The sequence below is a fragment of the Pleurodeles waltl genome, chromosome 4_2 (genome assembly GCF_031143425.1).
Source record: "Pleurodeles waltl isolate 20211129_DDA chromosome 4_2, aPleWal1.hap1.20221129, whole genome shotgun sequence".
Classification (NCBI taxonomy): Eukaryota; Metazoa; Chordata; class Amphibia; order Caudata; family Salamandridae; genus Pleurodeles; species Pleurodeles waltl.
The window spans coordinates 115,134,697-115,162,060 of NC_090443.1; the positions used below are offsets into that span (position 1 = coordinate 115,134,697).

The window sequence follows — 27,364 nt, forward strand, 5'->3', positions numbered from 1 at the left end:
GACGGGAGCTGGCCGATGCCAGTCCCTCTAGGAGTGAGAATAGGTGTGAGAGGGTGTATCTGGGGGTGAGAGTGGCCGTGAGGGTGTATGTCTGTGTGTGAGAGTGGGTGCATCAGTGACTTAGTGGGTGCAACAGTTTCTGTGTGGGTCTTTGAGTGGATGTGTGAGGATTTCAGTGGGTTTGTGAGTGGGTGCATGAGGGTCTGAGTGGGTCTGTGAGTGTCTGAGTGGGTCTGTGACGGTGCTTGAGGGCCTGAGTGGGTCTGTGAGTGGGTGCATGAGTGGAAGTGGGTCTGTGAGTGGGTGTGCAAGGGACTGAGTTGGTGTGTGAGTGGGTGAAAGAGATCAAAAAAGAGAATTTGAGAGAGAGAAAGAGAAAGAGAGGGATAGAGTTTTTTAGGTTTTGATGGTTGATATACTTAGAATGAGATATTTCTGGACAAATTGAAAAGAAAAATGTATGTATAAGTTAAAAAGAGTACAATCATTTTTCAAATTGAACCTTACATTTTTTAAGTTTAAAATAAATTAAAGTAGGGAAATGACCACAGAGAGACCTGGTCTAGCTCCCTCAACCTTCAGTGCGAGGTTCTGTGACCTTAACTATTATGCCACAGGTGACAACTTACTGTAGTATTTGCATGGAGAGACCATTGCAATGACTATCCCTCTTTGTCTCTTGCACCCCATTATGGAATGGAAGAGAGAGAGCGAGTGACAGGACCCTGGGGGGAGCCTCAAGGCCACCGGGGTCTTAGCTGGCTCCCCACATCCCGTGGGAGCCGCCACTGCTTCCACAAGGAGGGAGCTGCATTAATTAGCAACTCCCTGCAAAAGCAAACTTTTAATCTGTCTTCCCTGCACGCATATTTGCATGCAGTGAAGACAGATGAAATCTCCGCTTTCTATTAGGAGAAGCTGTTTGACAGCTCACGTTGTCAGAAAGCGGACTTTGTTTGCTTTTGATGTGTGGGAGCGGTCAAAGCTCCCACCAAGCAAAAGCAAGCAGCTGTGTCCCAGGGTGGGCATCCCAGTACATAGCAGGATTTGGCGCTGGGGGATGGCAGTCCCTAGGGCCATCAGTGGCTCCACAAGGTGGGCCGCACGCCCCCCTCCAGCAAGCATAACCCTCAGGAGGTGGTGGTTCACAGGTCTGTGGGGGGGCCATGTGGCCCCGACTCTCTATTTAAATATAGCTGGGGGAGGTGGTGGTCCCCGGGGCTGCAGGAGGGGGTGGCACTCTATTTAAATATAGCCCCAGGGAGGTGGTATTTACAAGGGCTGCGGGGATGACGGGCAGCCCCCTTCATCAATTTTGATTATAGCCCCGCATTAAACTACATTTAAGCCCTGTGGAGGTGGTGGTCCCCGGGGCTGCGGGGGAACAGGTGCTCCCCGCATTAAAATATGAAAGCCCCCGAAACTTGGCCCTCCCAGGGGCTACAGCTAAGCAATGGCAGTAGGCCACGTGTGCTTTTTTTTATTTATTATCACTGGATATGCAAATTGTGGCCAAAAAAAATTGTTTTTAGAGTTCGGGGGGGGGGGGGGTGTGCTTTTGTGACCCCAGCACCAGAGCTAAGGGGTCACGGTGACTCTACCATGTCCCCTTTCATTTTGTTCACACATTGTTCTGGCTGCCAACAATTCCTTGCTGAAGTGTTGATAGCCAATCAGATCTCAGCACGAGAACTGGAGGGTTCGCAGAGCCTTTCTGTTGCTATATATACAAATTTTGATTTTCTTTATTTTCTCTAAAACTACTGAACAGATTTGCACCAAATAACAACAAGCATTTGCAATGCAATGAGTCTTGTGTTTGCTTGAATTCGAGCTATTAACGTTGTAAATTCCTAACTGGACTTTTCTTGCCACATAAATTGAAAATGAAAAGTAAAACAGTTGACAGAAGTGAGCCGACTCAAAGCATCACAGCCGCCATGAGCGTGAACGCAAGAGTTATTGGCTCCCTGCATGAATGTCTAGAAAGGATCGCAGCTGGGATGAAAGGCAAACCGAAACCGGAGGAGAGGCCATCACACGCTGTAACAGGAGGAAGTGTGACATAGTGTGGTTGCCAACATAAATGTTCACTTAGTGAAATCACGTGGGAGGGAACTCAGCACAGAAAGGAGGGACATTTCACAAAATACACCAATAAAAATGAAGCATTTAAGACAAGCACAACAAAGAATAAATAGCAAAAGTGGGTGTGGTTAAAAGCCCATGGAGAGATTATAATAGGCCAAAGCGCATGCGCGCTCAACCCTAAAAAGGCCTCTTTTTGGACCATGAGATAGCTTTCTGCCAAATTTGGTGTAATTCTGTCTAGTGGTTCGGGTGCTCAATCCCTATGGAAAAATGAATGGGGAAAAATAATTTTGCCCCCCCCCTTTTTTCTCGGCCCCCGTTTAATGGATCACCACAAAACTTTCCAGACAGAAGCTGAAGTGACCACCGGGTTTGTTTGGAAAATTGTGCGTAGTTTCTTCAATCGGCACCAAAGTTATTAGCAAAACAAAAAACACTTTTACTATATAAAGTAGGTCCTAACTATAACTAACTTGTGGCGACCACCATTAGGTAATATGTAAATACATTTAAATATAAAATATATATATATGTATATATATTTATATGTGTGTGTATATATATATATATATATATATATATACATATATATATATATATATATATATATACTGGAAGATGCAGGACCACAAGAAAACAACAGCCAGCCAGGGCAAAAATCTGGATCCCAAAGGATGCAATGAGTCACAAGAAAATGTAATATCCAAGAAAGAAGTGACTCAAACAGATGATCTCACCAAAGGACAAAAATATATTGCTACTACAACGTTTCAGCTTCCGCCTTCCTCAGGTAGTATAAGATGGTTTGCTCAGTGGCTGCACAGCTGACACTGCGGGATTTTCAAAAAGCATCATGAGTGAAGATTCCAATTGGAATGTGGAATCAATGCAGTCCTGAGAACTCTTCAGATATGCAGAAATCAAGTGGTGTTGTCAGTGATGTTCAGTCCATCTGGATGCAGTGATTTTAAACGGTACATCCAGAAATTTTCTCTGATGTCCAGTAGTTCTTCCTTTAAAACATGTTCCACAGGGAAAATCTTCAAATCTGATAGTAAGTGGTCCACAAGGTTAAAATGGTTGGCTACAGGCTGGTCAAGTTTCTTGTTAATTATTGCGATTTGTGGTTCCTGAATCGTGTACGGAGGTCATTCACAGTTTGACCTACATATTGTTTTTTACAGCATTGACGTTGGCACTGAATCACATAAATAATGCATCTAGAGCGACATGTAAGATGCTGTCTTATTCCATAGGTCCTTTTTGTAACAGAGCTAGTTACTGATGATGTTTGTAAAAGGTATTCACATGGTATGCACCTTTTGGAATCACAGCAATGAACTCCTGCATTTTTTACAGCTTGCTTAAGTTCAGCTCTCACAATAAGTGATCGTAAATTGGGAGCTCTGCGGTAAGCAATGACTGGTGGTTTTGGAAAAAGCTTTTGCAATTTTTCACAAATAGATAGTAAGGGAAAAGTTGTTTGTATTACATTTCTGTAGTTGGGAGCTGATGGATGATAGTCAACCACAAAAGGGATTCTGTCACTTTTGTTTCTTCTGTTGTTATTCCAAATAAGTGCTTCCCTGGATAACTGCAAAGACTTGTCAATTTGTTGCAGAATGATATGCAGAGGCTAGCCTCGCTTTTTAAATAATCTAACAAGCTCCTGTAGATGGCCTTTACAAGTGTCTTCATTGCTGCAGATGCGTCTTATTCTGAGTGCTTGGCTGTAGATGATGCCGAGTTTAGTGTGGCGTGGGTGACATGAAGTCCAGTTTAGATACAAATGAGCATCTGTAGGCTTGTGGTACAGGTCAGTTATAATGTTTTGTTCATGAATGGTGAGTAACACATCCAGAAAAGGGAGATGACTCTTCTGTGTAGTATTGCTGCCAGTGAATTTGATGGTAGGATGGATTCTGTTGATAAAAGGTGTAAATTGCTCAAGTGTTCTGCTTCCTGCATTCCATATTATAAATGTCATCAATGTATCGTAGCCATACCAGTGGTTTTATGTTAGAACTCGCAAGTATATAGTCCTCCAGTTTTCCCATGAAGATATTTGCACAGGAAGGAGCCATCCGAGTGCCCATGGATGTCCCTTGTATCTGCAAATAGTATTTACCATTGAAGGTACAATTGTTGGATTTAAGGATAACTCTTGCAAAGTTGGTAAGCACATTTGTTGATGTTTTTTTCACAGTTCTTTTATTAAGAGCTTCAGATAATGCCATAAGCCCATCATCATGTGGTATATTGGTGTATAATGATGTAACATCAAATGTAGCCAGAAGAGTGTCATCATCAAATGTATAGGTTTGGTTTAATTTTTCAATAATCTGAAGAAAGTGACTGGTGTCCTTAACAAATGATGGAAGTTGTTGGACAATGGGCTGCAGGTGCAGGTCAGCAAATAAAGATAGTCTCTCAGTGGCCGTATCATTGCCAGAGATGATGGGGCGGCCAGGATTGTTCATTTTGTGAATTTTGGGAAGCATATAAAATCTTCCAGGTCTTGGTTTGGGTTGGACAAGTATATCTGCTGTATCATCAATGAGGTTTAAGCTCCTGTACTTTGCAACCATGTTCTTGATTTCTTTGTTCAAGTCTTCTGTGGGATCAGTTTCTAAAGGTTTGTAAGTGTTGGTATCCATCAGTTGTCTCATTCCCTCCTCAATATAATCACATAATTTCATGGCAACCACTGCACCACCTTTGTCTGCTGGTTTTTTAATGACATCTGTTCTTTGTTGAAGGTGGTCCTTCAACAAAGAACAGATGGTTTTATAATGACATCTGTTCTTTGTTGAAGGTGGTCCTTCAACAAAGAACAGATGTCATTATAAAACCAGCAGACAAAGGTGGTGCAGTGGTTGCCATGAAAGTATGTGATTATATTGAGGAGGGAATGAGACAACTGATGGACACCAACACTTACAAACCTTTAGAAACTGATCCCACAAAAGACTTGAACAAAGAAATCAAGAACATGGTTGCAAAGTACAGGAGCTTAAACCTCATTGATGATACAGCAGATATACTTGTCCACCCCAAACCAAGACCTGGAAGATTTTATATGCTTCCCAAAATTCACAAAATGAACAATCCTGGCCGCCCCATCATCTCTGGCAATGATACGGCCACTGAGAGACTATCTTTATTTGTTGACCTGCACCTCCAGCCCATTGTCCAACAACTTCCATCATTTGTTAAGGACACCAATCACTTTCTTCAGATTATTGAAAAATTAAACCAAACCTATACATTTGATGTTGACACTCTTCTGGCTACATTTGATGTTACATCATTATACACCAATATACCACATGATGATGGGCTTATGGCATTATCTGAAGCTCTTAATAAAGGAACTGTGAAAAAACCATCAACAAATGTGCTTACCAACTTTGCAAGAGTTATCCTTAAATCCAACAATTTTACCTTCAATGGTAAACACTATTTGCAGATACAAGGGACATCAATGGGCACTCGGATGGCTCCTTCCTATGCAAATATCTTCATGGGAAAACTGGAGGACTATATACTTGCGAGTTCTAACATAAAACCACTGGTATGGCTACGATACATTGATGACATATTTATAATATGGAATGCAGGAAGCAGAACACTTGAGCAATTTACAGCTTTTATCAACAGTATCCATCCTACCATCAAATTCACTGGCAGCAATACTACACAGAAGAGTCATCTCCCTTTTCTGGATGTGTTACTCACCATTCATGAACAAAAAATTATAACTGATCTGTACCACAAGCCTACAGATGCTCATTTGTATCTAAACTGGACTTCATGTCACCCACGCCACACTAAACTCAGCATCATCTACAGCCAAGCACTCAGAATAAGACGCATCTGCAGCAATTAAGACATTTGTAAAGGCCATCTGCAGGAGCTTGTTAGATTATTTAAAAAGCGAGGCTATCCTCTGCATATCATTCTGCAACAAATTGACAAGTCTTTGCAGTTACCCAGGGAAGCACTTATTTGGAATAACAACAGAAGAAACAAAAGTGACAGAATCCCTTTTGTGGTTGACTATCATCCATCAGCTCCCAACTACAGAAATATAATACAAACAACTTTTCCCTTACTATTTGTGAAAAATTGCAAAAGCTTTTTCCAAAACTGCCAGTCATTGCTTACCGCAGAGCTCCCAATTTACGATCACTTATTGTGAGAGCTGAACTTAAGCAAGCTGTAACAAATGCAGGAGTTCATTGCTGTGATTCCAAAAGGTGCATCCCCTGTGAATACCTTTTACAAACATCATCAGTAACTAGCTCTGTTACAAAAAGGACCTATGGAATAAGACAGCATCTTACATGTCGCTCTAGATGCATTATTTATGTGATTCAGTGCCAACGTCAATGCTGTAAAAAACAATATGTAGGTCAAACTGTGAATGACCTCCGTACACGGTTCAGGAACCACAAATCGGCAATAATTAACAAGAAACTTGACCAGCCTGTAGCCAACCATTTTAACCTTGTGGACCATTTACTATCAGATTTGAAGATTTTCCCTGTGGAACATGTTTTAAAGGAAGAACTACTGGACATCAGAGAACATTTCTGGATGTACCGTTTAAAATCACTGCATCCAGATGGACTGAACATCACTGACAACACCACTTGATTTCTGCATATCTGAAGAGTTCTCAGGACTGCATTGATTCCACATTCCAATTGGAATCTTCACTCATGATGCTTTTTGAAAATCCACCAGTGTCAGCTGTGCAGCCACTGAGCAAACCATCTTATACTACCTGAGGAAGGCGGAAGCTGAAACGTTGTAGTAGAAATATATTTTTGTTCTTTAGTGAGATCATCTGTTTGAGTCACTTCTTTCTTGGATATATATATACTGTATATATATATATACAATTTTCAAAAAATGTTCCCAGACAAAGACGGACTCCTCATTTAGGTAGTCTTATTAACTAAGGCTTCTACAAATACAGTCTTCACATTAAATTAATTTCTCTTGCCTTTCATATTCCACGGTCCTTGTTCACAGGCTGATGTGTGGCTCTGCAAAAACATGCCTACAAACACTAATCTGCATGCTAATTAGAAATATTGCCCTCCAGTGGACGTATCCATATCATATAAAATCAAACAAATATTCAAAGAAAAATATTACATACATTTAAACAATATTAAAAAAATATTAAAGTCTAGGAATGATAGATACACCATTCCCACTCCAATCTGTGAAACAGTAGAGTAAGCATTATACTTTGTAGGGGTAAAATTTACTATTCCCACTCCAGTCTGTACAATAGTAAGAAAAGTTTTGGAATTCGAAAGGGTAAAATTTAATATTCCCACTGCAGTCTGTACAAAAGTAGGGAAAGCGTTGGAATTTGTTGGGGTAAAATTTAGTATTCTCACTCCAGTATGTGCAACAGTAGAGAAAGTGTTGGACTTTGGAAGGGTAAACTTTACTATTCCCACTCCAGTCTGTGCAACTGTAGGTAAAGTGTTTGGATTCGGAGGGACAAAAATTACTATTCCAACACCAGTCCATGGAACAGTAGGGAAAGCTTGTGAAGTTAGAGGGGTAACATTTATTATTCACACTCCCGTCCATGCAACAGTAGGGAAAGCATTGGACTTCTGAGGAGTAAAATTTACTATTCCCATTCCAGTATGTACAACAGTAGGAAAAGTTTTGGACTTTGGAGGGTTACAATGTACTATTCCGACTCCAGCCTGTGCAACAGTAGGGAAAGCGTTAGACTTCAGAGGGGTTTCATTTACTATTCCCACTCCAGTCTGCTCTACAGTAACAGAAAGCGTTGCACTTCGGAGGGGCAACATTTTCTACTCCCACTCCAGTCTGTGCAACAATAGGGAAAGTATTTCACTTCATACACATAGTATATTTTAATAAACCTAACAGTTGACCAGAAACATAAAATTCGTATTAGGAAAATGATATATAGAAAATTAAAAAGCAATTAAATAATTTTCATAATTATTAAAACCTGTAATAATTAATTATGAATTAAAAATACTAATAATGTGTTACTTAAATACATTTTCACACTATACTCCCACACACCTAGCAGGCCACACTTGAAATATAACTAACATGAATAAATATAACACAATTAACATATTTAATAATCATATAATGATCAGTAAATTAATAAATAATTAATTGACTATTACTTAATAACTTCTCAACCTATGCTCATACAACAGCCTGCAACTAACACATAACTAAAAAAACATAATTACACAATTTACACAATTAATAATCAATACATTTTTATTAATAAATTAATACATAATTGTGAATGAATTATCATTTAATTGACTTCCAAACCCTTTACCCCTACAAACCTAACAATCCTAGTATATAATAATTTTTTTTACATAATTTATAAAACGAATAATCAATAAAATAAATAATAAAAAAGAATAATGAATTATTACTTAATTACCTACCTACCCTATACCCCTACAAACCTAATGTATAACTTAAAAAATAAAACAATTACACAATCTACCTAATTAATAATCAATAAATATTTAATACATTTATTTAAAAAATAATTCACTATTATTTAATTAACTTCCGACGCTACACCCCTACAAACCCAACAACCCACACTTAGTACATAATTTAAAGAATACAAATATTTCAAAATGTACATAAATCATAAACAATAAAATAGTTAATAATGAATTATTATTTAATTAGCTATCCACCCCTTACACCTACAAAGCCAATACTCTGCACCTAATGTATGACTTATAACATAGAATAATTATAAAATTTACATAATTCAGAATCAAACAATTGTTAATAAATTAATATTTAATTATTACCTAATTAACTACTAACCATGTACCCCTACTAACTCAGCAACCCACATCTAATATATAACTAAAAAATATAGTACTTCACAATTTACATTAGTAATAATCAACTGAACATTAATAATACTATATTTAACTGCCCCACCCTGTTCCCCTACAAACCTTACAACCGCTATGACACTATAACCTACTATTACAAATTATGAATCCTTTGAAATTACAAACGATATTTAAAATATTGCCAAATATGATAGAAACAATATTTAACATATAAAGTTAATATATGAACTAAAACACATGAAGATAATTTAAAAACGATATTTTTCACAACTATATTATAGAAAACGACATTACCAACAAAGATATTCTTAAAAACAATATTACTTACCAAAGAAATCATTATTCTTGTCAACCATATTTCTGCATCATGATATTTTTGTATCACCTTATTTTTTCAATATATCTGCCTTTTTAATATTTAAAACTCTATATTCTGTTCAAACACAAACCTAACTGCATTGTTTGAGAGGAGAGTGCATACGGATAGTGCCGGTGCACAGGACTGCCAAAGCTGCGGGGAGGTCGCCACCGCCATGGTGGTGATGCCCCACGAATGTATTACATTGTTCCTTCAGGGCTGACCGCCGGGAACAGTGCTACGGTATTGGCCAATATTGTACGACTCCAGCATCCTTGGAATACGAACTGTCTGCAAAGCATTAAGACGGTGCTGGGCAGGAGGGCCCCTGCATTGCCTATGCCATAGCCAGTGCAGGGCCCCCCTGTGGCCCCCTGCACTGGCTTTCCGCCAGTCTTTCTAGGGGCACCGCCATGGAAAGGCTGGAGGAAAGTGGGGTTGTAATCAGCCAGGTGGCGCTGAGTTCAGCGCCACCCTGGAAGAGTGCAGCTCCAGCCGCTGTCTACGCATCAGGAACTATGTTCCCAGCAGAGACAGTGGTCCCCTGGTGGGTCTGCCCCCCCAGGGTTGTAATGTGGCGGTCAGACCGCCACAGTTGCAGCAGTCCAACTGTCATCACTAGGCTGGCGGCTTCGTAATCAGGCCCATAGTGACTTAATATGAAGGCCAAAGATCACCATATGCTCAGGAATATTGTTTTATCAACATTGGACATTTTATTTATAGTGTTATATAAAGTGCGGACATGACCACCAGGGTATCAGAGTGCTGTACAAAGAAATCACTGATGAGGGTTGCAGAACAATAGGAACACACAAACAATATAAGGTAAAACATCTATCTACAGTGAATCCTCTTATGATACGCTGTATATTGACATTGAAGAGGAAGGTACAATACAATAGGATACAATAAGGAATAGAGCAAATGTCCATTTCCAAAAGAGTTCTCTTATGACATGTTTTTTTCTAAAAGAATGGCTTTAACTTCCTTCTGTAAAAGCTTGGTTGAGATAATTGCACTCGTTGAGGGTGGTAGGGAGTTCCATATTTTTGGAGCAGATCTGGCGAAAGTGCGTCCGTGTGTTTCCCTTCTTTGCTTCTGGCTGGTTCTATTATGAGGGATATAGCACTTGTTGAATCACTTGATTCTATTTCCCATATATTTGGGACCAGAGTTAGACATGACGGCATGCAATGACAGGCTGGTCCATGATCATTCTACCAGTTCTGAGGAGTGACATCATAGTCACAAGGGATGTAGTAGAGCAGTATGATATGCCAGCACATGCTCCCCCTATTATAGTTCATGAATAATGTCCTGCCTACATTGCATGTAGCAGCATGCTGGGCACTTAGGAATGATATACCATTCACTTGGGACTTAGACCCCTACTTTTTTAGTGCCACATATGGTTCATTTTTTGACGCAAAAGCGGCACAAACGTACAAAATACAATTATATTTTGTACGTTTGCGCCACTTTTGTGTCAAAAAATGACGCAAATGCGGTGCTAAAAAGGTGTAAATATGGGCCTTAGTGTCATGTTAAGATAGGTCAAACTATGCTGATTCTGCCAGAGCCCAGTACAATGTCCTATACACATTGAATCTCGCAGCGTAATATAGCAGATGAGCACTGTAGGAAAGTACCACCAAAAATTATATGTCCAAACTGATGCATCTGAATTAGGAGTAGGGGCAGTCCTATCACAACTTAATTCTGAGGGCCAGGATCAACCTGTTGCTTTTATTAGTAGGAGGTTGACCCCTAGAGAAAAGAGTTGGTCTGCCATTGAGAGGGAGGCCTTTGCTGTGGTCTGGGCACTGAAGAAGTTGAGGCCATACCTGTTTGGCACTCACTTCATTGTTCAGACAGACCACAAACCTCTACTTTGGCTAAAACAAATGAAAGGTGAAAATCCTAAATTGTTGAGGTGGTCCATATCCCTACAGGGAATGGACTATACAGTGGAACATAGACCTGGGAGTAGCCACTCCAATGCAGATGGACTCTCCAGATATTTCCACTTAGACAATGAAGACTCATCAGGTCATGGCTAGTCTTATTGTCCTTCGTTTGGGGGGGGGGGTTGTGTAGGAAAGTACCATCTTGCCTGGCATGTTACCCCCATTTTTCACTGTATATATGTTGTTTTAGTTGTATGTGTCACTGGGACCCTGGTAACCCAGGGCCCCAGTGCTCATAAGTGTGCCTGAATGTGTTACCTGTGTAGTGACTAACTGTCTCACTGAGGCCCTGCTAATCAGAACCTCAGTGGTTATGCTCTCTCATTTCTTTCCAAATTGTCACTAACAGGCTAGTGACCATTTTTACCAATTTACATTGGCTTACTGGAACACCCTTATAATTCCCTAGTATATGGTACTGAGGTACCCAGGGTATTGGGGTTCCAGGAGATCCCTATGGGCTGCAGCATTTCTTTTGCCACCCATAGGGAGCTCTGACAATTCTTACACAGGCCTGCCACTGCAGCCTGAGTGAAATAACGTCCACGTTATTTCACAGCCATTTTACACTGCACTTAAGTAACTTATAAGTCACCTATATGTCTAACCTTTACCTGGTAAAGGTTAGGTGCAAAGTTACTTAGTGTGAGGGCACCCTGGCACTAGCCAAGGTGCCCCCACATTGTTCAGAGCCAATTCCCTGAACTTTGTGAGTGCGGGGACACCATTACACGCGTGCACTACATATAGGTCACTACCTATATGTAGCTTCACAATGGTAACTCCGAATATGGCCATGTAACATGTCTATGATCATGGAATTGCCCCCTCTATGCCATCCTGGCATAGTTGGCACAATCCCATGATCCCAGTGGTCTGTAGCACAGACCCTGGTACTGCCAAACTGCCCTTCCTGGGGTTTCACTGCAGCTGCTGCTGCTGCCAACCCCTCAGACAGGCATCTGCCCTCCTGGGGTCCAGCCAGGCCTGGCCCAGGATGGCAGAACAAAGAACTTCCTCTGAGAGAGGGTGTGACACCCTCTCCCTTTGGAAAATGGTGTGAAGGCAGGGGAGGAGTAGCCTCCCCCAGCCTCTGGAAATGCTTTGTTGGGCACAGATGTGCCCAATTCTGCATAAGCCAGTCTACACCGGTTCAGAGGACCCCTTAGCCCTGCTCTGGCGCGAAACTGGACAAAGGAAAGGGGAGTGACCACTCCCCTGACCTGCACCTCCCCTGGGAGGTGTCCAGAGCTCCTCCAGTGTGCTCCAGACCTCTGCCATCTTGGAAACAGAGGTGCTGCTGGCACACTGGACTGCTCTGAGTGGCCAGTGCCACCAGGTGACGTCAGAGACTCCTTCTGATAGGCTCCTTCAGGTGTTAGTAGCCTATCCTCTCTCCTAGGTAGCCAAACCCTCTTTTCTGGCTATTTAGGGTCTCTGTCTCTGGGGAAACTTTAGATAACGAATGCAAGAGCTCATCCGAGTTCCTCTGCATCTCTCTCTTCACCTTCTGCCAAGGAATCGACTGCTGACCGCGCTGGAAGCCTGCAAACCTGCAACATAGTAGCAAAGACGACTACTGCAACTCTGTAACGCTGATCCTGCCGCCTTCTCGACTGTTTTCCTGCTTGTGCATGCTGTGGGGGTAGTCTGCCTCCTCTCTGCACCAGAAGCTCCGAAGAAATCTCCCGTGGGTCGACGGAATCTTCCCCCTGCAACCGCAGGCACCAAAAAGCTGCATTACCGGTCCCTTGGGTCTCCTCTCAGCATGACGAGCGAGGTCCCTCGAATCCAGCGACTCTGTCCAAGTGACCCCCACAGTCCAGTGACTCTTCAGTCCAAGTTTGGTGGAGGTAAGCCCCTGCCTCACCTCGCTGGGCTGCATTGCTGGGAACCGCAACTTTTGCAGCTACTCCGGCCCCTGTGCACTTCCGGCGGAGATCCTTTGTGCACAGCCAAGCCTGGGTCCACGGCACTCTAACCTGCATTGCACGACTTTCTAAGTTGGTCTCCGGCGACGTGGAACTCCTTTGTGCAACTTCGGGTGAGCACCATTTCACGCATCTTTGTAGTGCCTGTTTCTGGCACTTCTCCGGGTGCTACCTGCTTCAGAGAGGGCTCCTTGTCTTGCTCGATGTCCCCTCTCTCTGCTGGTCCAATTTGCGACCTCCTGGTCCCTCCTGGGCCTCAGCAGCGTCCAAAAACGCTAACCGCACGATTTGCAGCTAGCAAGGCTTGTTGGCGTTCTTTCGGCGGGAAAATACTTCTGCACGACTCTCCACAGCGAGAGGGATCCGTCCACCAAAGGGGAAGTCTCTAGCCCTTTTCGTTCCTGCAGAAACCTCAGCTTCTTCTGTCCAGTAGAAGCTTCTTTGCACCCGCAGCTGGCATTTCCTGGGCATCTGCCCATCTCCGACTTGCTTGTGACTTTTGGACTTGGTCCCCTTGTTCCACAGGTACCATAGATTGGAAATCTACAGTTGTTGCATTGTTGGTTTGTGTCTTTCCTGCATTATTCCTCTAACACGACTTCTTTGTCCTTAGGGGAACTTTAGTGCACTTTGCACTCACTTTTCAGGGTCTTGGGGAGGGTTATTTTTCTAACTCTCACTATTTTCTAATAGTCCCAGCGACCCTCTACAAGGTCACATAGGTTTGGGGTCCATTCGTGGTTCGCATTCCACTTTTGGAGTATATGGTTTGTGTTGCCCCTATCCCTATGTTTTCCCATTGCATCCTATTGTAACTATACATTGTTTGCACTGTTTTCTAAGACTATACTGCATATTTTTGCTATTGTGTATATATATCTTGTGTATATTTCCTATCCTCTCACTGAGGGTACACTCTAAGATACTTTGGCATATTGTCATAAAAATAAAGTACCTTTATTTTTAGTATAACTGTGTATTGTGTTTTCTTATGATATTGTGCATATGACACTAAGTGGTACTGTAGTAGCTTCACACGTCTCCTAGTTCAGCCTAAGCTGCTCTGCTAAGCTACCATTATCTATCAGCCTAAGCTGCTAGACACCCTATACACTAATAAGGGATAACTGGGCCTGGTGCAAGGTGCAAGTACCCCTTGGTACTCACTACAAGCCAGTCCAGCCTCCTACATTGGTTGTGCAGCGGTGGGATAAGTGCTTTGAGACTACTTACCACTCTTGTCATTGTACTTTTCATAAGAGAAAAATATACAAAACAAGGTCAGTGTATATACACATAGCCAAAAAGTTTTGCATTTCCTCTTTTCACTCTTTTCTAAAGTGCTGAAAAGTACTTCTAACTTTCTAAAAAGTTCTAAAAAGTTTTAAAAGTTTTTTTCTCTGTCTTTCTAAAAGCTCTGACAAACTTTTTATCTTTTACTATCACTTTAACTCTCTCTAAAAATGTCTGGCACAGGCCAAAATGTTGATCTGTCCAAACTTGCATATGATCACCTTAGCTGGAAAGGAGGAAGGAGTCTCTGCATAGAGAGAGGTTTGAGTGTAGGGAAGAATCCTTCCTTAGAACTGTTAATTAACATGCTTAGAGTACAGGATAAGGCCATAAGTGCCCCATCTGTTGAAAAAGTAGCTAATGGTTCTCAATCTGATCCAGGGACTCCCCCAGGAAAAGATTCAGGAAAGAAACTTCCTAGCCTGCCCATTACTAGACAGTCTAGCATAGTTGGTAATGATGATGAGCCACACCATATAAATAGTGTTGTCTCACATCATAGCAAAAGCATTTATTCTCACCATACTGGTAGTGATGTTTCTGTTAGCCAAGCTGTTAGGGTGGCTTCTGTAAGGGACAGGTCTCCTTCTGTCCATTCTCACCATACTTCTGTTTCAAGGCATGTCCCTCCCACCCACCCTGATGACAGATTGTTAGAAAGGGAGCTCAATAGATTGAGAGTGGAACAAACCAGACTGAAGCTCAAGAAGCAACAGCTGGATTTGGATAGACAGACTTTAGAAGTAGAGAAGGAGAGACAAAAACTGGGTTTAGAAACCCATGGTGGCAGCAGCAGTATTCCCCATAGTCATCCTGTAAAAGAGCATGATTCCAGGAATCTGCACAAGATAGTTCCCCCTTACAAGGAGGGGGATGACATTAACAAGTGGTTTGCTGCACTTGAGAGGGCCTGTGTTGTACAGGATGTCCCTCAAAGGCAGTGGGCTGCTATCCTATGGCTATCATTTAGTGGAAAAGGTAGGGATAGGCTCCTTACTGTGAAAGAAAATGATGCTAATAATTTCCAAGTTCTTAAGAATGCACTCCTGGATGGTTATGGCTTAACCACTGAACAATACAGGATAAAGTTCAGAGAGACCAAAAAGGAGTCTTCACAAGACTGGGTTGATTTCGTTGACCATTCAGTGAAGGCCTTGGAGGGGTGGTTACATGGCAGTAAAGTTACTGATTATGACAGCCTGTATAACCTGATCCTGAGAGAGCATATTCTTAATAATTGTGTGTCTGATTTGTTGCACCAGTACTTGGTGGACTCTGATCTGACCTCTCCCCAAGAATTGGGAAAAAAGGCAGACAAATGGGTCAGAACAAGGGTGAACAGAAAAGTTCATACAGGGGGTGACAAAGATGGCAACAAAAAGAAGGATGGTAAGTCTTCTGACAAGGGTGGGGACAAATCTAAAAATGAGTCTTCATCAGGCCCACAAAAACACTCTGTTGGGGGTGGTGGGCCCAAATCCTCTTTTAATCAGAACAAGGAAAAGAAACCATGGTGCTATTTATGTAAAATAAAAGGCCATTGGACAACAGATCCCAGTTGTCCAAAGAAAGGCACCAAGCCTCCTACCACTACAACCCCTACTGCTACACCTAGTGTCCCTACTAATAGCAGTGGTGGTGGGAGCAAACCTACTAATAGCCAATCCAAGGGAGTAGCTGGGCTCACTATTGGTAACTTAGTTGGGGTTGGCCTTGTTAGGGAGGCCACAGAGGCTGTGTTAGTCTCTGAGGGGGCTATTGATTTAGCCACCTTAGTTGCTTGTCCCCTTAATATGGATAAGTACAAGCAGCTACCCCTAATAAATGGTGTTGAGGTTCAGGCCTACAGGGACACTGGTGCCAGTGTGACTATGGTCATAGAGAAACTGGTCCACCCTGAACAACACCTACTTGGTCACCAGTACCAAGTAACCGATGCTCACAACAACACACTTAGCCACCCCATGGCTGTTGTAAATCTCAACTGGGGGGGGTTACTGGTCCAAAGAAAGTTGTGGTAGCTTCAGATTTACCTGTAGACTGTCTATTAGGGAATGATTTGGAGACATCAGCTTGGTCAGAGGTGGAGTTGGAGGCCCATGCAGCAATGCTGGGCATCCCAGGGCATATTTTTGCTTTGACAAGGGCTCAGGCCAAAAAGCAAAAAGGACAGGGAAGCTTGGATCCTGGAACAATGGACCAAGTGCTCCCTAAAGCTAGGGCTAGTAGAAGCAAACCACTTCCTACTATCCCTCCCTCTACAGTGGATTCATCTTCAGAGGAAGAAGAATTCCCTCCCTGTGCAGAACCTACACCAGAGGAGCTGGAAGCAGACACTGCTGAGCTTTTGGGTGAAGGGGGGCCTGCCAGAGAGGAGCTGAGTGTGGCACAGCAAACCTGTCCCACATTAGAGGGTCTCAGACAGCAAGCTGTCAAACAGGCTAATGGGGATGTCAGTGACTCTCACAGAGTTTACTGGGAGGACAACCTCTTGTACACTGAGCATAAGGATCCTAAACCTGGAGCTGCCAGGAGATTAGTGATTCCTCAGGAGTACAGAAAGTTCCTCCTAACCCTGGCACATGACATTCCCCTAGCTGGGCACCTGGGTCAAATGAAAACTTGGGACAGACTGGTTCCATTGTTTCATTGGCCTAGGATGTCTGAGGACACAAAGGAATTTTGTAAGTCCTGTGAAACCTGTCAAGCCAGTGGCAAGACAGGTGGCACCCCAAAGGCACCCCTTATTCCACTGCCTGTGGTTGGGGTTCCCTTTGAAAGCGTAGGGGTTGACATAGTTGGCCCCCTTGACCCTCCTACTGCTTCAGGCAATAGATTTATCTTGGTGGTAGTGGACCATGCCACAAGATATCCTGAAGCTATTCCTTTAAGGACCACTACAGCACCTGCAGTGGCAAAGGCCCTCCTGAGAATATGTTCCAGGGTGGGCTTCCCAAAGGAAGTGGTATCAGACAGGGGAAGCAATTTCATGTCTGCATACTTAAAGGCCATGTGGAAGGAGTGTGGTGTAACGTACAAGTTCACAACACCCTATCATCCACAAACAAATGGACTGGTGGAGAGATTTAATAAAACTCTCAAAGGCATGATTATGGGTCTCCCTGAAAAACTCCGCAGGAGATGGGATATCCTTCTACCATGCCTCCTTTTTGCCTACAGGGAGGTACCCCAGAAAGGAGTGGGCTTCAGCCCCTTTGAACTTCTTTTTGGACACCCTGTTAGGGGTCCACTCACACTTGTAAAGGAGGGTTGGGAACAACCTTTAAAAGCTCCTAAGCAGGATATTGTGGATTATGTACTTGGCCTCAGATCAAGGATGGCTGAGTACATGAAAAAGGCCAGTAAAAACCTTCAGGCCAGCCAAGAGCTCCAGAAGCAATGGCATGATCAGAAGGCTGTTTTGGTTCAGTACCAACCAGGGCAGAAAGTGTGGGTCTTGGAGCCTGTGGCCCCAAGAGCACTCCAAGATAAATGGAGTGGACCCCACACAATTGTTGAAAAGAAGGGAGAAGTCACCTATTTAGTTGACTTAGGCACTGCCAGGAGTCCCCTTAGGGTGCTCCATGTCAACCGCCTGAAACCCTACTATGACAGGGCTGATCTCACCCTGCTCATGGCAACTGATGAGGGACAGGAAGAAGACAGTGATCCTCTACCTGATCTCTTCTCTTCCACAGAACAAGATGCTCTTGTGGAAGGTGTAGTTTTGGCTGATTGTCTTACTGCTGAGCAAAAAGACAATTGCATAAACCTCCTAGATCAATTATCTGAACTCTTCTCTACTGTGCCAGGTACCACTTCTTGGTGTGAGCACACTATAGATACTGGAGACAGTTTACCTGTCAAAAGTAAGATCCATAGGCAGCCTGACCATGTCAGGGACTGCATAAAGCAAGAGGTCCAGAAAATGTTAGAACTAGGAGTGGTTGAGCACTCTGACAGTCCATGGACTTCTCCTGTGGTACTGGTACCAAAACCCCATTCCAAAGATGGAAAGAAGGAAATGCGGTTTTGTGTAGACTATAGAGGTCTCAACTTGGTAACCAAAACTGATGCTCACCCTATACCCAGGGCAGATGAGCTCATAGATACACTGGCATCTGCCAAGTATCTAAGCACTTTTGATTTGACTGCAGGGTATTGGCAGATCAAATTGTCAGAAGATGCTAAACCTAAGACTGCATTTTCTACCATTAGAGGACATTACCAGTTTACTGTAATGCCTTTTGGTTTGAAAAATGCACCTGCCACTTTTCAGAGGTTGGTGAACACAGTCCTGCAAGGGCTGGAAGCTTTCAGTGCAGCATATTTGGACGATATAGCTGTCTTTAGCTCCAGCTGGGATGATCACCTGGTCCACCTATGGAAAGTTTTGGAGGCCCTGCAAAAGGCAGGCCTCACTATCAAGGCTTCAAAGTGCCAGATAGGGCAGGGTAAGGTGGTTTATCTGGGACACCTTGTTGGTGGGGAACAGATTGCACCACTTCAGGGGAAAATCCAAACAATTATTGATTGGGTTCCCCCTACCACTCAGACTCAGGTGAGAGCCTTCCTAGGCCTCACTGGGTATTACAGGAGGTTCATTAAGAACTATGGCTCCATTGCAGCCCCTCTTAATGACCTCACATCCAAGAAAATGCCTAAAAAGGTATTATGGACAGCAAACTGTCAGAAAGCTTTTGAGGAGCTGAAGCAGGCCATGTGCTCTGCACCTGTCCTGAAAAGCCCTTGTTACTCTAAAAAATTATATGTCCAAACTGATGCATCTGAATTAGGAGTAGGGGCAGTCCTATCACAACTTAATTCTGAGGGCCAGGATCAACCTGTTGCTTTTATTAGTAGGAGGTTGACCCCTAGAGAAAAGAGTTGGTCTGCCATTGAGAGGGAGGCCTTTGCTGTGGTCTGGGCACTGAAGAAGTTGAGGCCATACCTGTTTGGCACTCACTTCATTGTTCAGACAGACCACAAACCTCTACTTTGGCTAAAACAAATGAAAGGTGAAAATCCTAAATTGTTGAGGTGGTCCATATCCCTACAGGGAATGGACTATACAGTGGAACATAGACCTGGGAGTAGCCACTCCAATGCAGATGGACTCTCCAGATATTTCCACTTAGACAATGAAGACTCATCAGGTCATGGCTAGTCTTATTGTCCTTCGTTTGGGGGGGGGGGTTGTGTAGGAAAGTACCATCTTGCCTGGCATGTTACCCCCATTTTTCACTGTATATATGTTGTTTTAGTTGTATGTGTCACTGGGACCCTGGTAACCCAGGGCCCCAGTGCTCATAAGTGTGCCTGAATGTGTTACCTGTGTAGTGACTAACTGTCTCACTGAGGCTCTGCTAATCAGAACCTCAGTGGTTATGCTCTCTCAGGTCTTTCCAAATTGTCACTAACAGGCTAGTGACCATTTTTACCAATTTACATTGGCTTACTGGAACACCCTTATAATTCCCTAGTATATGGTACTGAGGTACCCAGGGTATTGGGGTTCCAGGAGATCCCTATGGGCTGCAGCATTTCTTTTGCCACCCATAGGGAGCTCTGACAATTCTTACACAGGCCTGCCACTGCAGCCTGAGTGAAATAACGTCCACGTTATTTCACAGCCATTTTACACTGCACTTAAGTAACTTATAAGTCACCTATATGTCTAACCTTTACCTGGTAAAGGTTAGGTGCAAAGTTACTTAGTGTGAGGGCACCCTGGCACTAGCCAAGGTGCCCCCACATTGTTCAGAGCCAATTCCCTGAACTTTGTGAGTGCGGGGACACCATTACACGCGTGCACTACATATAGGTCACTACCTATATGTAGCTTCACAATGGTAACTCCGAATATGGCCATGTAACATGTCTATGATCATGGAATTGCCCCCTCTATGCCATCCTGGCATAGTTGGCACAATCCCATGATCCCAGTGGTCTGTAGCACAGACCCTGGTACTGCCAAACTGCCCTTCCTGGGGTTTCACTGCAGCTGCTGCTGCTGCCAACCCCTCAGACAGGCACCTGCCCTCCTGGGGTCCAGCCAGGCCTGGCCCAGGATGGCAGAACAAAGAACTTCCTCTGAGAGAGGGTGTGACACCCTCTCCCTTTGGAAAATGGTGTGAAGGCAGGGGAGGAGTAGCCTCCCCCAGCCTCTGGAAATGCTTTGTTGGGCACAGATGTGCCCAATTCTGCATAAGCCAGTCTACACCGGTTCAGGGGACCCCTTAGCCCTGCTCTGGCGCGAAACTGGACAAAGGAAAGGGGAGTGACCACTCCCTTGACCTGCACCTCCCCTGGGAGGTGTCCAGAGCTCCTCCAGTGTGCTCCAGACCTCTGCCATCTTGGAAACAGAGGTGCTGCTGGCACACTGGACTGCTCTGAGTGGCCAGTGCCACCAGGTGACGTCAGAGACTCCTTCTGATAGGCTCCTTCAGGTGTTAGTAGCCTATCCTCTCTCCTAGGTAGCCAAACCCTCTTTTCTGGCTATTTAGGGTCTCTGTCTCTGGGGAAACTTTAGATAACGAATGCAAGAGCTCATCCGAGTTCCTCTGCATCTCTCTCTTCACCTTCTGCCAAGGAATCGACTGCTGACCGCGCTGGAAGCCTGCAAACCTGCAACATAGTAGCAAAGACGACTACTGCAACTCTGTAACGCTGATCCTGCCGCCTTCTCGACTGTTTTCCTGCTTGTGCATGCTGTGGGGGTAGTCTGCCTCCTCTCTGCACCAGAAGCTCCGAAGAAATCTCCCGTGGGTCGACGGAATCTTCCCCCTGCAACCGCAGGCACCAAAAAGCTGCATTACCGGTCCCTTGGGTCTCCTCTCAGCACGACGAGCGAGGTCTCTCGAATCCAGCGACTCTGTCCAAGTGACTCCCACAGTCCAGTGACTCTTCAGTCCAAGTTTGGTGGAGGTAAGTCCTTGCCTCACCTCGCTGGGCTGCATTGCTGGGAACCGCGACTTTTGCAGCTACTCCGGCCCCTGTGCACTTCCGGCGGAGATCCTTTGTGCACAGCCAAGCCTGGGTCCACGGCACTCTAACCTGCATTGCACGACTTTCTAAGTTGGTCTCCGGCGACGTGGGACTCCTTTGTGCGACTTCGGGTGAGCACCGTTTCACGCATCCTCGTATTGCCTGTTTCTGGCACTTCTCCGGGTGCTACCTGCTTCAGAGAGGGTTCCTTGTCTTGCTCGACGTCCCCTCTCTCTGCTGGTCCAATTTGCGATCTCCTGGTCCCTCCTGGGCCTCAGCAGCGTCCAAAAACGCTAACTGCACGATTTGCAGCTAGCAAGGCTTGTTGGCGTTCTTTCAGCGGGAAAACACTTCTGCACGACTCTCCACGGCAAGCGGAATCCGTCCACCAAAGGGGAAGTCTCTAGCCCTTTTCGTTCCTGCAGAAACCTCAGCTTCTTCTGTCCAGTAGAAGCTTCTTTGCACCCGCAGCTGGCATTTCCTGGGCATCTGCCCATCTCCGACTTGCTTGTGACTTTTGGACTTGGTCCCCTTGTTCCACAGGTACCATAGATTGGAAATCCACAGTTGTTGCATTGTTGGTTTGTGTCTTTCCTGCATTATTCCTCTAACACGACTTCTTTGTCCTTAGGGGAACTTTAGTGCACTTTGCACTCACTTTTCAGGGTCTTGGGGAGGGTTATTTTTCTAACTCTCACTATTTTCTAATAGTCCCAGCGACCCTCTACAAGGTCACATAGGTTTGGGGTCCATTCGTGGTTCGCATTCCACTTTTGGAGTATATGGTTTGTGTTGCCCCTATCCCTATGTTTCCCCATTGCATCCTATTGTAACTATACATTGTTTGCACTGTTTTCTAAGACTATACTGCATATTTTTGCTATTGTGTATATATATCTTGTGTATATTTCCTATCCTCTCACTGAGGGTACACTCTAAGATACTTTGGCATATTGTCATAAAAATAAAGTACCTTTATTTTTAGTATAACTGTGTATTGTGTTTTCTTATGATATTGTGCATATGACACTAAGTGGTACTGTAGTAGCTTCACACGTCTCCTAGTTCAGCCTAAGCTGCTCTGCTAAGCTACCATTATCTATCAGCCTAAGCTGCTAGACACCCTATACACTAATAAGGGATAACTGGGCCTGGTGCAAGGCGCAAGTACCCCTTGGTACTCACTACAAGCCAGTCCAGCCTCCTACAAGCACATGGTCACCCTACTTGCCTTCAGTACCTAAGCTCTTTCGACAAAGGACCTAACACCATGCCATGCCTACCACTCTGAGGAGTGATGTCCCACCCACATGGGACCTTAAAGAGAAGCACGTTAGGACTGGAACGCTCTGCAAATTATAGCTCATGAATAATGTCCCAGCCACGTGCGAAGGGCAGCATCAGCCCATGATAGTCCTAAGCATGCTTTGCTAGTGCCCAGAAGTGATGCTCTATTCGCCTGAGGCCTAGCGCCATGGTACTGTAGTGCAGTGCATGCTCACCCTACCGGCGGTCCACGACTTCTTAGTGGTAAGCTTCTGCAGTAGTTCCGTCTGCCTCGCGCACACAGCTTGCAGCTGCTTGAATTCCTGGTAAAGCCGCAAGAAGGCCTCTTCCATTTCCTGCTCTGTTCAAAGAGAAGCAAACATATTTAGCCCACACTCCCTGCAAATCCGAGGCGACAGCGAAGCCTGGCTTAGATTTTTCTTATGAGAACCCTTCTAAAGGAAATACATTCTTTAAACACTTCAAACACAACCATAAGGAGGAGCGATGACCCATGCATACTATTGTCTCTGCCAAATTATGCTAACATTCAACAGCAAGTCTTGTGTTCTCACTATGTGGGAACAAGAATATAGCATCCATTTTGAATTGACTTAAGAATTCATGTATTTCTTTATTTATCATGTAGTTATTCTTTTACGTACATACCTGCTACATTTTAAAAAGAGGGATTCAGGCTCTGGAGGGAGCCAGATTATTGCTAATTTGTGCCAGTGGCTGCAGATGGTGGGAATGGGCACTCATAGTAAGAGACTCAGCCTGTCTTTTCTTCACCTTTTTGACCCAGAGCAAAGGAGAGAAAGGAAGCAAAGGGAACAAGCATTGGCAAGCCAATAGGTCTTGCATATGCAAGAGCGATTGGCTTTGCCAGTGTATTTTCAACATGGCTAAAAGTTAGTAGCACAGATGAGAGTGGCATAGAGGGTCGTATTGTGGAATGGTGAAGGGTGGAGTAGAGCACAGTGTGGAGTTGCGTGGAGTGGCATCCACCGGAGTGGCATAAAGTAGAGTGGACTGGTGTAGAGTGTATTGGCGTAGAGTGTTGCAGAGTATAGTGGTGTGGAGTGCAGTGGCATTGAATTCAGCAGAATACAATGTAGCATTGTAGAATGCAGTGATGTAGATTAGAGTGGTGCATAGTCAAGTGCAGTGGTGCAGAGTAGAGTGGTGCACAGTGGAGTGGCGCAGAGTGGAGTGACTCAGAGATGAGTGATGCAGAGTAAAGTGGCGCAGAGTAGAGCGGCATAGAGAGCAGTAGAGTAGATTGTTTCAGAGTACAGTGAAGTGGTGTAGAGTTGAGTGGTGCGGGGTACAGTGCAGTTGCATAGAATGGCATAGAGTGTAACAGCGTAAAGTGGTGTAGAGTGAGGTGACATAGAGTGCAGTGGTGTAGAGTAGATGAGGGTGGCATACAGTGGATTGGCCTAAAGTGCAGGGGCATTGAGTTCAGTGTTGCAGAGTAAAGTGCATTGGCGTAGAGCAGTGGTCTCCAAACTTTTTAATGCCGCGCCCCCCAGTTGAAAAATAAAATTCATTGGGCCCCCCTCAGAATTTTTCACAATTATTTGATAAAGATAGCAATGTTTAAATATGTCTAGGCCTATTTAAGCATTGCAGTTAAGTACTGTTACCTTTTTTTAAATGCAATAACATGCCTCTGCTTAAAACAAAGGCCTGTTATCTGTATAATGCTTCTTTGGCCAGAGCCTGGCGTCCCCCCGGGACCACTTGAGGCCCCCCTAGGGGGGCCACCCACCAGTTTGACGACCTCTGGCGTAGAGTGTATTGCCATAGAGTGCAGTGGCATAGAGTGCATAGTTGCAGAGTGGCATGTGTACAGTGGCATATAGTGGAGTTATGCAAAGCAGATTAGTGTGTCCTAGACTGAAGTGGTGTAGAGTGCAGTGGCAAAGAGTGCAGTGGTATAGAGTAGAGTGATGAAGATTACATTGGCATAGAGTAGAGTTTTACAGGGTAGAGCAGAGAGGCATAATGTGAAGTGGCCTACAGTGCAGTGGCATAGAGTGGAGTGGTGCGGAGTGCAGTGTTGTGGAGTGGTGCAGAGTAGAGTGCAGGTGTGGAGTGCTGTAGAGTAGAGTGGAGTGGCTTAGAGTGGAGTAGTCATGGTGTGGTAGCATACTGTCATTATGGACAACACATTTTCAATTGAAATGACCATTACATTTGCACAGACATGCAGTTTTTCTAATAAAACTATACAGTGCATAGATGTAAATGTGTGGAAATTGCATCACTTAGTTTAATGATTCGTTTTGATCATATTAAAGTATTTGTTTCAGCACACTTCAGAAATAACTAAAATGTGCTTCATTTGTGCACTCATCATTCTGATACATTCTGAAATGCTTACACAGATAATGTAAATGTTGTTGTGTGCTAGGAAATTTTGTTTCCTACTTACAGTATCCAGCAAGATTGTCACATAAATCCTCTCACTTTGAAGTCAGAGAAAGAAAAGTAAACAAGCGTCCTTGGAAAACACCGCTAGACATTTGACATTGGTCTTCGAATGCACAGCAAATGGAATGAGATAATAACAAGATTTAAAGGCCTGTTAACAGAAATCAAGTTTGTGGAAGAATACAGAAAACTCTGTTTAAGTAACAGGAGGGATGAACTGACTCTAGAGAGCCTAAAGCAAATTAAGCCAGCAAATGGAATGCCAAAAAGTGTGAGCTACAAACCACAAAGACAATGGTAATCGACAAGTGGAATTCATTCCCAGGACAACTTTCTGAAAGTCCCAAAGATGTCTTTAGGAAACCAGACAGCTGAGCTGTGTGGTAGGCTGTGACCTTTAAAGAATTAAAATAGAAAGATACAAAAGTAAGGATGAAAAAACCTGCAAGATGTGATAAAGAGGAAGAAAGTATAAGGAGGTGGAAAAAAGAGACATAAGGGCGACGCAAAACTAGACAGGCTTGGTATTTGGTAAAACTAGTATTATGCGTTGTGCTCCCAAAAAACACTTTTGGCCCCTCCACTTGTTATTTTATTTTATTGTTTTACAAATTAAGTACTTGAGCCGGAGCACTGGAAGTTATTTGACAGGCTTGTGATAAAATCAGTTCTGGTAAAACAAGGAGGAAAGGAACTATAGTGAAATATATATACGTAAGTTGTTCTCCAAAGAAGTGAATACGTCCATACAATGTTCTTGGCACAATCAATAGAAGGAAATTGCATCATATCATGACATTAAGGAACGTATTTAAGAGCCCCTAGCGCCATCTACTGACACATTAGCGTCAGTATTTTGACACTAATGTTTCATTAGATGGCCAAAATCCCCATGACATTTTTACAAACTGGTGCAATGCATGCATTACACCACTTTGTAACCCTTTGCCCTGCATTATGAATGTGCCAGGCATAATGTATGCAAAGGGGGCCTCCCCCGTTAAGGGGGGGGGCGAAAAAATGGCACAAGGAAATCTAACAGATTTCCTTGTGCCATTTATTTCGGTACTTTTAGTGCCTGCTCAGAGCAGGCGTTAAAAGGGGGCACACAATTGTTTCTAATAGGCCCCTATGTACTCTGCATTAGTAGTGCCAAAATGTTGGAGCTACTCCTGCAGACTACATCAATAAAGTCATAAAAAAGGATGCTATTGTCCCCTACTCTGTGCCATGGTACACCGTATTTTAAATACGGTGCACACATGGTGGTGGCAGGGGGTGGTAAAGGGTGCAAGAAAATGCCCCTAAATGTTGGTGGCTGTGCACTATGTTTACAATTCTAGCACAAAACAAGCATTTTTGTTTTATAAAGAAGGAGTATGGCACCTACAGGACCCATTTGTGTCATTTACCATTCATATGAGACACCCAGACCAGTACATTGGTGGGTTGTGTGCATTATGAGTGCATATTGTGTAAGGCATGCAGGGGAGCAGGACCCTGTGAGGATGTGATTGTGAGATTGTTGAAAAGGTAGGATCTATTTTGGATTGCTCTGATTTTGAATGCAAAAAGAACAGATGATGGACAGAATGCTGAATAATGCAAATATTCACCCCCAGTCACAAAGATCTGAGTTTAATCCATCGTTTTTTTGCTCACCACGCCACCCTAGTTTGGACCCAGGCATATGCAAATCAGTCTTGACCCTGTTCCTCATGGGAACAGTCCAGCCCGAACTACCAAACCAGGTCCTTCCTGGACTGGAAACAAGCATCCTAGGACCAGTTTCAGGGTATCACCCTTCATCAGATAGGCTAGCTTGAATCCAGTGGCGCTGTGAGCACAGGACCCATGTCTGGGCATCCCCTCCCACTTGGGGCGACAAATGCAAAAAGAACAGATTTGCTTTCTTGATTTTAAATGGCACAAGATGGAGGGTGTGATACAGCCTCCCCAGACAGTGGAAGTGTATTGTTTGCATATGTGAGCTGAAGGGTGTAACCTTTGTCAATGGTAGGATCAAGACAGGGCAGCCTTTAGAAACTCTGTGTTAACTTTTTTATTAGGGGATTGTGATTAGTCCCTCCTGAGCCCTACCATTTGGGTTAA

The 27,364-nt window shown here is 43.9% G+C and overlaps 1 protein-coding gene across 1 annotated transcript in view; it reads right to left on the reverse strand.

Annotated features, from left to right (window-relative positions):
• The window catches only part of LOC138293827 (TRAF family member-associated NF-kappa-B activator-like), a 70,105-nt gene that overhangs the window by 31,520 nt on the left and 11,221 nt on the right, over positions 1 to 27,364 (reverse strand). Inside the window, exon 3 of the mRNA XM_069233147.1 lies at positions 23,052 to 23,171. Within this exon, the coding sequence (XP_069089248.1) occupies positions 23,052 to 23,171 (120 nt within the window). The remainder of the gene's footprint in view (positions 1 to 23,051; positions 23,172 to 27,364) is intronic.